This window comes from Misgurnus anguillicaudatus, chromosome 23, assembly GCF_027580225.2.
Source record: "Misgurnus anguillicaudatus chromosome 23, ASM2758022v2, whole genome shotgun sequence".
Taxonomy (NCBI): Eukaryota; Metazoa; Chordata; class Actinopteri; order Cypriniformes; family Cobitidae; genus Misgurnus; species Misgurnus anguillicaudatus.
Window position 1 is genome coordinate 7264131 of NC_073359.2, and position 13349 is coordinate 7277479.

Consider the following 13349-nt stretch of genomic DNA (forward strand, 5'->3'; position numbering starts at 1 on the left):
TAACGGCACAGATCCATAGATTGCCTTGATAAGACATCAATAAATCATCAGGAGACACAGGGATTACTTTTGTTTTGCCTGTATCTGTATTTTGGACTTTCAAAGACACTGTTTTTTTACTGATCTACTGAAGAAACAATGTCACTTACATCTTGTAAGGCCTGAGGGTAAGTACATTTTTAGCAATGTTTTATTATTACTTAATACATTGAGCAACAATCATCCAACCAAAAGTACATTTCTTAGATAAATAAAAGGGTGCCTGAAAGTACATGAGAATACTGGCATCCAAGAAACTCCAAATTGGACTTGATTTTTAAAGTCTTGTCGCAAGCAGCCATTATACAAAAATAATGTGACCACTTGGTTTAAATAGTTAAAGCTGCTCTACTTAAAGGTGCATTGTGTAACTTTTAGAAGGATCTCTTGACCGAGATGCAATATAATATGTAAGGAATAATTGACGATGGGCCGTTAAATTATAAGAAAATAATGCACACCTAAGGTGGTAATGCGGCACGAGGCGAAGCAATTCATCGACTTGCTCCAAAAGGGAGTCAATTCCCATAGACCTCCATTCTAAAATGGTCAAATTTACAGCAGAATATAATATGTTTACAGCCTGGTACAAAAAGTGTTTTTGGTCAAAATAGCTAATTTTGCCCTTCATGATAACTGTAAGGGGAGTGAATTTTTTTGTAACTCATCTATTTAAATTATATTAAGTCTTAATGTTCTGCATAATTAAGGTCGTGGCCACTTGAGTGACGGGTGAACTGCCACTGCTGTCACTACCAAGCTAGGCGGGCGTGGTTTCAGCAACCAGCCACTTCAGCTTCACCCACGTCCCGCCTCTTTACCAATTTTCGGTTATCCTCGAGTGGTGCACGGTGACGTAATGCCAAGATGGCGACGGCAGACCCTGCCAACTATTGGCTTCAAAAAAGTTCTTCACAAACCTCTGGGTGACGTCACGGACACTACGTCCTTATTTTTTACAATCTTGTGTAGCACCTAAAAAATAAATTTTATAAATGTACATTTTCTCACTTTAAATAAAAAATTTAAAGGGAGACTTCACTTTTTTTGAGGGTTTGCTCATTTCCCAGCTCCCCTAGAGTTGAACATTTGATTTTTGCCGTTTTGGAGTCCATTCGGCTGGTCTCCGGGTCTGGCGGTACCACTTTTGGCGTGGCTTGGCATGGTCCGTTGGGTCTGATTGGACCATTGGCATCACGCTAAAAAGGTGGCCAAGGATATTTTTCCTATTTAAAACTTGACTCTTCTGTAGTTACATCGTGAACTAAGACTGACAGAATATTTAAAGTTGCGATTTTCTAGGCAGATATGGCTAGGAACTATATTCTCATTCTGTCGTAATAGTCAAGGACTTTACTGCTGTAACATGGCTGCAGCAGGCAAAGTGATATTACGGCCATGTTACGGCAGCAAAGTCCTTGATTATTACGCCAGAATGAGAGTATAGTGCCTAGCCATACCTGCCTAGAAAATCGCAATTTTTAATTTTCTGTCGGTCTTAGTACATAATGTAACTACAGAAGAGTCAAGTTTAAATAGGAAAAATATTGAAACTCTGTTTATTTTTTAGCGCGATGCTAATGGTCTAATCAGATTCAATAGATTGTGCTAAGCTATGCTAAAAGTTCTAGCACCAGACTCGGAGATCAGCAGAATAGATTCCAGAACTGTAATAATCAAAGGTGTTTAAATCTAGGGGAGCTGGAAAATGAGCATATTTTCAAAAAAAGTGGAGTGTCCCTTTAAAGTAAAAAACTTCAAAATAATTTAAATTGGTAACCTAAAATATATAAACATTTTTCACTAATAGTGAACATTATTAGGCGTTACCAATTGAAAAAATTTGATCCAACTTTTACTTTTCATAGAGTATAGTAAAGTATCTGATGAATAAGATTCAAGTATTCATAAGATAAATGTAATATTTGTTTATAATATCTACAGTAACCGATGTTCCATTGCCTTTATTTCAGCCTTATTCAGACAGATGATCCATAAGACTTGGCTACTGTCTAGTCTCCTGATTCTAGGAAATATTTTACTGCTGTGTTTCACTGTCGTTACCCTTGAAAGACGAAAGCTGTGGAGGCTGCCGAAAAGATTAGGACCCTACCATGTCGCTTATCCTCAAAAATACAAATTCATCATTGATCAACCAGACAAGTGTGCACAGCAAAATCCTTTCGTGGTGATTATTGTGCCTGTGGCGCCTAATAACGTGGATGCTCGCAATGCTATCCGAATGACATGGGGACGTGACAAGCTTGTCCAGGAGAAAGCGGCACTGGTCCTGTTTCTCCTCGGCTCACATTATGGAACCGATGCGGACAGACTACAGGAACAACTCCAGACTGAGAGCGAGCAGTACCAAGACCTGCTGCAGAGTAACTTCAAGGATACCTATAGGAATCTAACCATTAAAACGATGGTAATGATGGAGTGGCTAAACAAGAAGTGTCCACAGGCATCTTACGGCGTGAAGGTGGATGCAGACGTGCTCCTCAGCATTAGAAACCTTATGAGCATGCTAGTGAATCTGAATATGTGGCAAAGGAACTACATCACTGGCCTGGTTTTGTTCGGCAACAGTGTCCTGCGAGATCCATCCAGCAAGTTTTATATCCCTCATGAAGTCTACCCCAAATCCAGATATCCTCCGTATCCTCTGGGCATGTGCTACATCTTTTCTATGGACCTACCGGAGAAGATTGTACGTGCTTCGATGCATATTAGACCTATATTTATAGAGGATGCATATCTTGGCATGTGTCTGAATCGTTTGGGTATTAGACCTAAAACACCACCAAATATTCAACAATTTGTGGTTAAACCGCCTCATTACAATCGATGTTTCTATTCGAAACTAATAGCAGTACTTACAAACAGCCCAACACAGTTGGTTGCTTATTGGACAGATATCCACACCTCCAGGACACCATGCTGAGGTGTTTATTAAAGCGTTACTGCATGTTGATAAAGCACACAATTGTTTATATACTCCAAGTTCGCTGTCAGGTATAGTCCTTTACTGTTGCCAAAGATGAATCAGGGTGCATTTCAATACCAAATGGTCATGTGTGTGACCCCATCTCATAATCGAATGAGTTTAGGAGCATCAAAGTTTGATTTCAGTCATTGACTTTAATCTTTGACATATATTAAATATTAAAGGTTATATTTTTACACAACATGAAGTTTTTTTTGTAGAAAACAGTAAATCACAAAAATTATTTTAGCTTGGTTTTCACGGGCAACAGATGTGAAACAGATCACATAATTTCGGACACAGTTTAAACCTGTACATAGTGCTGACTACTTATGATCTCATGGATGTTATACCGGGTGTAAACAGGGCCTGTGTGTGTGCTTGTGAGCAATTTGCATCCTGAACTATAGTAACAAAAACATGACTTGGAAATGGAAATCACCTCTTTATAGAATTTACATTTCTTGACTACAACTATGACTTGTCAGTTTGTAAAGTTATGGCCTAAAGTCATGTAAAGAAACACTTGTGAAATATACAAAGTTTTGTGTTATTTTTAATGTTTCAATTTTAACAAAAAGACAAAAAGCTAGAATTTAATAGATAGGAAAATGATATTTAGAGTTTTAAATTAAACTGTGTATAAAATTAACCTACAACTGTATTTTGCTGTATGTTTTCTCCGTAAAAATTATTTTCAGGAACTTTTAAATGTAAAATAAAAATATATAGCAAGCATATATTATCAGGATCCAAGTAGGTTCAGAAAATGGGGAACAATGCCTTACCTGCCCTGTAACGGTGCATTCGCACGGGGTGTAAGAGTTAATGCTTAACCGAAGGCTTGTCTGAAGCGTGGCCAACAGCCAATCACAGTGGCCAGTGGCGGAGTGACCATCGGGAGTGTCGGAACATTTTCCGGTGGGCCGGTAGTGTTTTGAGGCTGCAAGGGTCGGTCTGATAATAGTTATACATTGCGAGTTATAGCAACCCCGTCTGGTGGCTTGATGTGCGGCCGCTTCCCGCTGGTCAAACTGTGCAGCCTCTTTGCTGTCGGCAGGTCCAACCACGTTTAGGATTTTTTTAAATATAGAGGGATCATTAAAGGGCTCTCCCCAAATGGCATTTGATGTAAAAAGCCGCGCCGCCGAATGCCTGTTTATTGGAGTAAATATGTGGTTGGATTGATCCATCAAGCAGATAGACTATTTGATAGTAAGTGTGGATTAAGGATGTTTAAAATCTCTAGCTTGGTGGTCAGTACATGAATGGATCAAATCAGCACATTTGCAAATGTTTGTCTCCATATGGCTATATAATAAATAAAAATAAGAAGGGTAACTTTGCAGTATCACATTATATATTTCCTACTATGTGATTTTCATATTATAAACAAGATTATTCAACTGCAATATGGCAATATATATTCTCACAACATTATTATTTCTCAAAACTTTGACAAAAATTATTTTTAAGGATAAACTGTATACTTACAATTATTCAAAGATAGACACATTATTCCGCATATGATTTTAATATTAGTCGAGAGTATATAACGGCAATGAACGTCTTATATGGCAATAAATATCCACATAACTTAATATAACAGCATAATGAAATTAATAAAAAGACAAGGAAGTAGGATTGGCATGTAAATTGTATTATTATTACCGGAAAAACAGCAAAATAACTGAAATAAACTCTGAGGTAAATGCGCCAAACACGTTAAAATAAATGAGCAATAACAGTGGAAAAAAACATTATTATCTCTCAAAACTTTATATGACAAAAATGATATTTAAAGGAAAAATTCTTACAGTTTTTCAAAGATGTAAAGAAAGTATTCCATATTACTCCCATTTATGAGCAAGTTCATCTCTGGCCTGGCTCTGTTATGTAATAGCTGATTGACAGGTGCGCATCTCGGTCTTTCAAACAGGTATCATTTTGTATAGTTATTCATTTAGGAAAATTATCCATGATTTGATGATTTTTTATTGTTATGAAAATGTTTTTTTGCAGATTGATTATGACTTGTATTACCGTAGTTTTACTACAAATCCCGGTAGATTTTTTGGTCCCACTCCGCCCCTGACAGTGGCCGCAACACATGCTCCGGTCTTCCATAAACGTAATTGGCTGGCTCAGTCTAGGTTATTTGCATAAGGCAATCTGATTGGCTGACGCACACGTTGCCGCTTGAAAAGTTGAGAAATGTTCAACTTCTGTAGCGAGCAACGGCAGTGATGCGACGCCGACGGATCCACAATTCAGTTCGGCAAAACATGATGTCACCCATTGAAAGTGAATGGGAAGCGTTAATGCTTAAACTAATAGACCCCTTCACGGTTCACGTCACAGGCGGTTCCCACTGCGCATGTCAGGGTCAGAAAAGTCATTACAGCAGATTGAGTTGCGTATTATTCGGTATCGTCAAAAATGCCTACTTACGTTGTGGGCTGTGAAAATCGCACCAGGTCTTCCGTTAAGTTTTCGCGATTCATGCAGAATCTCAAAAACAAAAAAAATACAACATCTGCGGCTGCAAGCAATTAACGTGCAGACAGGAACAATGCAAATATCAAAGAGGCTTGTGTTTGTAATGCTCACTTCATTTCAGGTAAGTGATCATTTTTCAGCCATGTAAGTTTAAATTATAAAGCCTGGATGGTATGAACAGTTTGACCCCATGCTGCGCACGCACCCGATAGTCATTCAATGTTTACAAACCTTGAAGGGGTCTATAGCCATGCATTTAAACGTGTTATGTTTCCTTATTCTGTTATTATCTGGACTACCATAGTGGACAAACAGCTTTCATGTGGGAGTTGAAATTAATAAGCATTAAAAAATTGCTGGTCACCCCCCCTTCATCAAAAATGGCTGAAACATAACATGTTAGGCCAAATCTATGGTATATGGTCTTCCATTATGAACTTGAACTTTTGGGTTCATAAGATATATTCATATTAGTCATAATGGGCCACACCTGACAAATATTTAAAAAATCTAATGTGCTACATGAAACAACGTATCAAAATTCTTTTTAGGTCTTTTGTCATGAGAGTCTTGGCATGCTAATTTTTTGTGTTGAATCTGTTGAGCTGCCTGGGACAAGTTTGATAAAGTCACTTGAATCCTTAATTGTTTAACATCATCACCTAAAACATCTTTTATTGCATCATTGTCACATAATGTATGGGTTATACAATTTTGTAAATTTTAAAAAACAGATTTGTGGGTAGGCAAAGTGCAATGCCAGCTGCACCTACAGGGTATGCAAAGCATCCACAACTTCCAATACTTAACAGACACGGCAGCAAACCAGAAACAGGACTTGAGTCTGGTTTTGCTTTTAGGTGATGTTATGGGTTACCAGTAGTCAGCAGCAAAGCCGTACGAATAGACTGAACTGTATGTGGGCATTGAAACGTTGCTATAAGTTTATGAAGTCCTGGTCATTTTAAAATTCAGACTTGATATCAAGAATAATTTTGAGTCTCCTTATCCCAGCCATCCAAAACAATAATTGAATTATAAAATAAATGTTACTCTGTGTAGAGTTAAAAGGTTACATGGAAGAGTACAATACTACAAGGCTGTCTTTGCAGAAACATACATAATAGTGTAGTTATGGCATCTACCAGCAGGGGGTGCCAGAAACTGCTAAAACTAACCAGCCAAACCACGATCCTCTGATTTGATCTTTAGGTTTAATAAAACGTTTATAACTAACTTACACACAGACTAAATGTCATACCTTCTGTACTCCGTGCAAATAAATTGGCTTAACCCTTGAAATACCACTAAAGGGATAGTTCACCCAAAAATGAAAATTATGTCATTATTTTCTCACTCTTATATACATTTCTTTGTTCTGCTAAACACAAAGAAATATATTTTTAATCAATCAGAAAACTGGAGCATCACTGACTTCCATAGTAGGAATAGAACATACTATGGAAGTCAAGGTGCTCAAAAACGTTTATTTTTTCAAATTTTGCTCAAATAAAAATAAATACAGGTCTGTGACAAATTGAGGGTAAGTAAATAAAGACAAAATTTTCATTTTTGGGTGAACTGTCACTTTTTTGTCAAAAATTATGACAGAAGTAGCTTATATAAGGTGTATTAAAATCTTAGATTTATTAGCCATAGCCTATTATCTGCCATTATTGTATACTTTTATGCTCATTCGATTTTTACATAGAAAAATGTAATAAAGATGTAATATGTAAAACAATATTAATATTAAAATGTTTTAAAGAAAGATGTTTAATTGTTCAGATCTTGAAAACGTAAGCCCTCTCAAATAAACAGTAACCTACTAGATGCTATTTTACTATATGAATGACTTTATAGTGTAATCAGGTTGACTCAAAATTAAATGATTTTGTTTTTTATTTTAGTAACATTGATTTGAACATTGAAGAAAAAAGGGTTACCTGACAACACAAAATAAAGGTAATGAACCGTAAAGATAAAAAGCGCTACTCCACGGTAGGTAGTGAAGCTCAAAGTCAAACGGGTGTGGCTTGACGGCTTTACATGTGAGACACTTGTTGTTTTAGATATGGACGCTTTTATCCGAGGGGAAACATACCGAGGCAACACTTGAAAGACTGGACTGAAAGACAGCTGAACACTTTTTATTAATAAAAGTTTTGGTTTTTAAACGACAGGAGAACGAAGGTCAGACAGTACACAGCACTTGAACAGTGGCCGTTGGTCAGGTGTTCGCCTCACTTCTCTTCATCCCTTACCACACTCGTCGGAATTTAATGTAAGTGTATACGTTTCTTACCTCCATTTGCAAAGTTTGCTGTAGATTCATACACTTAATTGCTTCTGAGTCCATTACAGATGATTTAGATGTTAATTTACCTGAGATTTACCAGGTTTGTTATCGTCGACAAACTCAATGGGTTGTCAGGGAGACGGAGACAGCGGGCGCGTGGAATATAGGCTATTTAGATCTCGCGAGAATTTGAGAGAAAAATATTAACTCTAATTATTATTACCTTTTTCTCTCTATTTTCATATAATCATTCATATAATAAGCCTTTATTTATCAGAATGAGATTTTTAAGATCTCAGCCACCATTACAAAGTTTGTGCTCACCTTGTAGGCTACTGGAGTTTCGTTCAACCTGTCCAGTTGGTTGAATATAATTAAAGCGTCCTGACAAGGATGAGGTTTTATTTAAGAGCAGAACCAGATTTAATAATAGAGACCCAAATGTTATTTTACCATGTTTTCCTATGGTTTCTTTATGAGTACATTGTCATTGTCAAGGTAACACTGACTGTTTAAAGAGATGCATGTGCCTTTACTCCCATAAGACCTGTTGTTGTTCTTCAGAGAAATACTAATGACCAATTCTTCATAACCAGATTATTTATTACTATATCACATTTACTTTATAAAGAGAAATTTCTTTATTTGTATAATAACTCTGTTATTATTTTTTGGAAAACTTAATTTATTATTGACGCCTATTCATTTTTCTACATAAAATGAAATAGAGAACTGTTTTTATTTTATGCATTAAAGAAATGCACACCAATTTTTTTTTTTTAGAAAAGCTCATAATTTAATGTTTAGTCCCAAATTGTATTTAATACTTTATTAATCTATAATATTTATACTTTCATTTCACATACTTTTTAATATTCTGTTATATTTCTTTCATTTTTTGCATTTTTGTCTTTTCTGTTATTTGGCAACGTTCAGTTTATCCCATGACGGTGTAAAAATCAGAAAAACTACTCAAAAACTAACCATGCAGGTTAGGAAATTGGAGATGCCCCTCCCTCAACTTGTGTATTGAATAACCAGTTTTCGCCATGAATACAGCCATTGATGCTGAAATGGCATTAAGAATAAACAAGAAAAACAAGAAGTACTATACTGAATTCTAGGCCACAAAGATGCACTTTCGCAATGCTAAAGTAGCACAATACAATCTTAAAACTGCAATTTTAAGGCCTGGTTTTACAGAAGGCTTTAGCCTTACTTAAATAAACATTTTTAAGCATCTTTTATAAACATTTTTGAAAAAAAATTACTGGTGTGTATCTTGGAGACAAGTCAATGGCACTGGCATATTTTAACATCTGTCACACTGCAAAAAATGATTTTCAATAAAAAAATTATTTGTATTTTTGTCATTTTTCAGTAAAAATATCTAAAAACTCTTAAATTAAGATGCTTTTTCTTGATGAGCAAAACGAGAAAATAAGTCTAGTTTTTAGACCAAAATTATCAAATTTAAGTGCTTTTGTGCATAAAACTGCCAATGGGGTAAGCAAATTTTTTTGCTTACCCCATTGGCAGATTTTTTTTGCTTGTTTTATGCACAAAATCACTTAAATTTAATATTTTTGGACTAAAAACTAGACTTATTTTCTTGGGTCGTTTTGCTCATCAAGAAAAAGCATCTTAATTTAAGAATTTTTAGATTTTTTTACCGAAAACACGTTATCATGTTTTTGCAGTGCAGTGAAAGTAATTATTAGTTGAGGCAGCTCAAACATGTGTCTTAGTCTATAAGAAACCTTAAAGGAGAAGTTTAACCAAAAATGGTGAACATTGACTTGACCATAGTAAAAATACTATTAAAAGGCAATGGACCCCAGTTTTGGGGTGGACTACTTCTTTAAGTCTTGTCTGTGAAACCCGGGGTAAATTTACACATCAAATGTACAAATTTACATATTACATGCTTTGAAACAATGATACATTTGAAACAAACTTAATTATGTTGTAGTGCCTGTTTTTTTAGCCTATAGCCCTTTTCTTTCCATGTGGAAACTGAAAGCAATGTCAGATTGAACGCATAGACTCATAGATCAGAGGATAAAATTTATTTTTCTTGCATTTAAAAACCAAAGGGCAACCTTTTGATCTATCTGATGAAGCCAATATGGAAGTGATTTAAACTGCAATTCATCCACTGGCCACTAGAGGCTGGCTGCAAAAGTGAGTCAATTCCATAGACCACGTTTAAATCCCCAACTTTACAGCAGGAAATAAACACAGCCTGGTACGAAAATTGCTTTTGGTCTATGGTCAAAGTGTATTGCTATATTTATTCCCTGATAATCTATACCTATGACTTTTAAAAACTTAAAATGTAATGCACAATTTTTATGGGAACTTGAGGTTTTGTTATGTGGACAAAAGTTATAATAATGTTGAATAATAATATCAAGCCCTTTATTGTCCAGATCTATTCCTAACCAGCGTTTTGTTTTTCTCTAGCTGTGGTGGTCAGACAGATGTCCTATAAGAGGTGGTGTGTCGTTTGGCTCCTAGTTCCAGGAACTGCTTTGCTGCTGTATTTAACGTATAACCCTGTAGGAAGAAAATGGGGGAACCAGGAGGAACCAACGTACCCTTTTGTGAGAGAAACAAATAATGACAATAAAACAGGAGTGGAAGACTCAATTGAGGGGGAACCAGATATGTACCATGTCGCTTACCCCCGAAAATATAAATTCATCATTGACCAGCCACATATTTGTGAAGAGAAAAAACCTTTCGTGGTGGTCATTGTACCTGTGCCCCCTGAAAACATTGAGGGTCGCGATGCCATCCGAAACACATGGGGTGGAGAAAAGCCTTTTGCGGACAAGGTGGTGCTTGTTCTGTTTCTTTTGGGCTCACGTAGCGGAACCGGTAAAGAGGCATTACAGGAGCAACTTAACAACGAAAGCAAGCACTACAAAGACCTTCTGCAGAGTAACTTTCAGGATTCCTATAGGAATTTAACTATTAAAACTATGGTGATGATGGAATGGCTAAGCGAGAAGTGTTCACAGGCGTCCTATGCTGTAAAGGTAGATACAGACGTGCTCCTCAACATCAGAAACCTCATAAACATGCTTGCGAATCCGGATACACTGAAAAGCAATTACATGACCGGTCTAGTGTGGTATGAAAGCCCTGTATTGAGAGATCCATCTAACAAGTTTTATATGCCATACAATGTGTTTTCTAAAGACCATTACCCTCCGTATCCTCTCGGCATGTGCTACATCTTTTCTACAGACCTTCCGCTAAAATTTCTACAACAGTCAAGGCAAATTAAACCTATTTATATAGAGGACGCATATCTTGGAATGTGCCTGGAGCGCCTGGGTATCGTCCCTACCAAACCACCGAATATGGACCAGTTTGTGGTCATACCACCAAAGCAGTACAATCGATGTTATTATGCTACACTAATAGCCGTGATGACGGAAAGCACAGACCAGCTGGTTACCTATTGGACAGATATCAACCTTAGGACAGCCTGCTAAGGTGTTTATATGATATAATGCAATATCATGAAAAAATTAATTTGTACAATATTATTGATGGATGGACCCAAAGTGTCCTTGACTTCCTCAACAATCTAAATGAACAAAATACAACCAGTCTCTTCAGAATCTGTCCAACCCTAAATTTCTGAAATAGCATCCAGCATTCATACTAGCCTACATTAATCAGCATTTAAAGCTACCCACCCATATGAATGAGGGGCGTGTGCTTAATTATGTAAGGATTAGTTGGAAGATGAATTGAACTGAAATGAAGATGTGACCTGTGTTATAAACTTTTTAAGAGGTTATTTTATTTGAACCCATACACATCCTAGAGAAATTGTAATTTTCAGGAACAATATGGACAAAATAAAGGTACTTGTATGAAACAACATGCTCACACTTACTAATATAGAATAACTAGAACTGGGTGCTGAATCCCTTAATATGTAATAATATCCAATAGTTTAAGGAAGGACAGCAATCAGTGATTAAAATACTATTTTGCAAGTGACCTGTGGCACACACATCAGAGTTTTGTATAATGTAGACACCACCGTTTTTCAATATTTTACTATGTTCTTACCTCAACTTAGGCGAATGAATACACACCCATCCAGGGGCGTCATGCACCAATTTTTTTAAGGGGGTACATAACCGTACTGGGGTTTGGAAATGTTGTGTTGGCGTTTTTTACACGTTTTAATTCCTCAAATAGCCAAATGCAGCAGCAACAGCAAAGAGCCCGTGAGCGCTTAGACGCTGATGACGCCAAAATACAGTCCCTCCAGAAAAACGCGATTGTGCGATCGCGCGATATATTGCATAATCAGCCAAAGTCCGCATATTTATGTGGGGCTGCATTTTTTTCAAATACGACGCACTTTCGCCACATTAATTACATATTTCAGCGCACAAAATATGCGGGGCTTGCATGATTTCATAATCTCCGGATTTTCGTAGCAAAAAGTCACATATATATTAGCAGAAAGTTGAAAAATGTTGCATTTACTTCCCAAAAGCGCAGCCGTGTCCTCTATTGCCATGGGAACGTTATGAAGTGACATGATTATGTGACGTGAACATCATTGCAGCTTTTGCAAGTTTCCCCAGTTTTTGCAAGTTCCGCAATTTTCACAAATTCCTGCAATTCCATCGCATAAATATCCCGCATATTCCATCGCATTTTTTAAGAAAACGTGCCGCAAAATCGAGGATTTTTGCCTGCAACAATCACAAAAAAACTCCGCGTTTTTCTGGAAGGACTGAATAAAGTAATGTAACACGATCTAAACACTATCAAAACGGCAAAAATCTCCGAAAAGTGACAAAGGATGCAGCACAGGATTGATCATATTGTGCATATTAAACAGATTATAAGTCAAATAACAGATTAATGGACGCTTCTTTGATTTTGAGGTTTCATGCAAAATCCAGTTGGCTCAAAAAACCAAGGGGGCACGTGCCCCCTCAGTTTGAATGGGCATGACGCCTCTGCACCCATCTTTTTTCAATGTGTGCACTTAATCTTTGTACAGTTTGTACAGGGCGCAGTAATATTGACGGTCGAATATTGATGTTTTAGCGACGCATGTGCATTGCTGCGGCTGGCCCAGAAGTTAACTTCCGATCTGTATGTGTTTGTCGGTCTTGCTAGTAACTAACCTGACTTCTGGAAAAATACCTTGTGGAAAATAAGATGAACGGATTGAAGCGCGTGTCAGGTGTAAGTCGCTACTGCTCACTTACAGAACTTTCACTGACATTGCACCAGCAATCTTTTTTTGGCCTATCTATCTATCTATCTATCTATCTATCTATCTATCTATCTATCTATCTATCTGCCTATCTATCTATCTATCTATCTATCTATCTATCTATCTATCTATCTATCTATCTATCTATCTATCTATTTTTGGCCCACCACCACCCCCCTCTTCGGAGGACAACGTTATTATTTATTAAAGCAAATTATCTACACAATATGTTACAATACAGACAATAGATTCATATACAG

General features: G+C 36.7%; 2 protein-coding genes across 2 annotated transcripts; both read left to right on the forward strand.

Annotated features, from left to right (window-relative positions):
• Window positions 1-1944: 1944 nt before the first annotated feature.
• LOC129453168 (beta-1,3-galactosyltransferase 2-like) lies at window positions 1945-3882 on the forward strand. The gene has a single exon (XM_073862048.1). It carries the CDS (start codon window positions 2027-2029, stop codon window positions 2981-2983), a length of 957 nt encoding a protein of 318 aa, XP_073718149.1. The 5' UTR covers window positions 1945-2026; the 3' UTR covers window positions 2984-3882.
• Window positions 3883-7493: 3611 nt separating this feature from the next.
• On the forward strand, window positions 7494-11724 carry LOC129453167 (beta-1,3-galactosyltransferase 1). Its single transcript, XM_055217273.2, has 2 exons — window positions 7494-7808; window positions 10290-11724. The coding sequence occupies exon 2, from the start codon at window positions 10307-10309 to the stop codon at window positions 11327-11329; it is 1023 nt and encodes a 340-aa protein (XP_055073248.2). The 5' UTR covers window positions 7494-7808; window positions 10290-10306; the 3' UTR covers window positions 11330-11724.
• The last annotated feature ends 1625 nt before the right edge of the window (window positions 11725-13349 follow it).

Excerpts from the sequence above, each read along its gene's own strand:
- LOC129453168 (XM_073862048.1), top strand. The coding sequence starts at position 2,027 with ATGATCCATAAGACTTGGCTACTGTCTAGTCTCCTGATTCTAGGAAAT.
- LOC129453167 (XM_055217273.2), top strand. The coding sequence starts at position 10,307 with ATGTCCTATAAGAGGTGGTGTGTCGTTTGGCTCCTAGTTCCAGGAACT.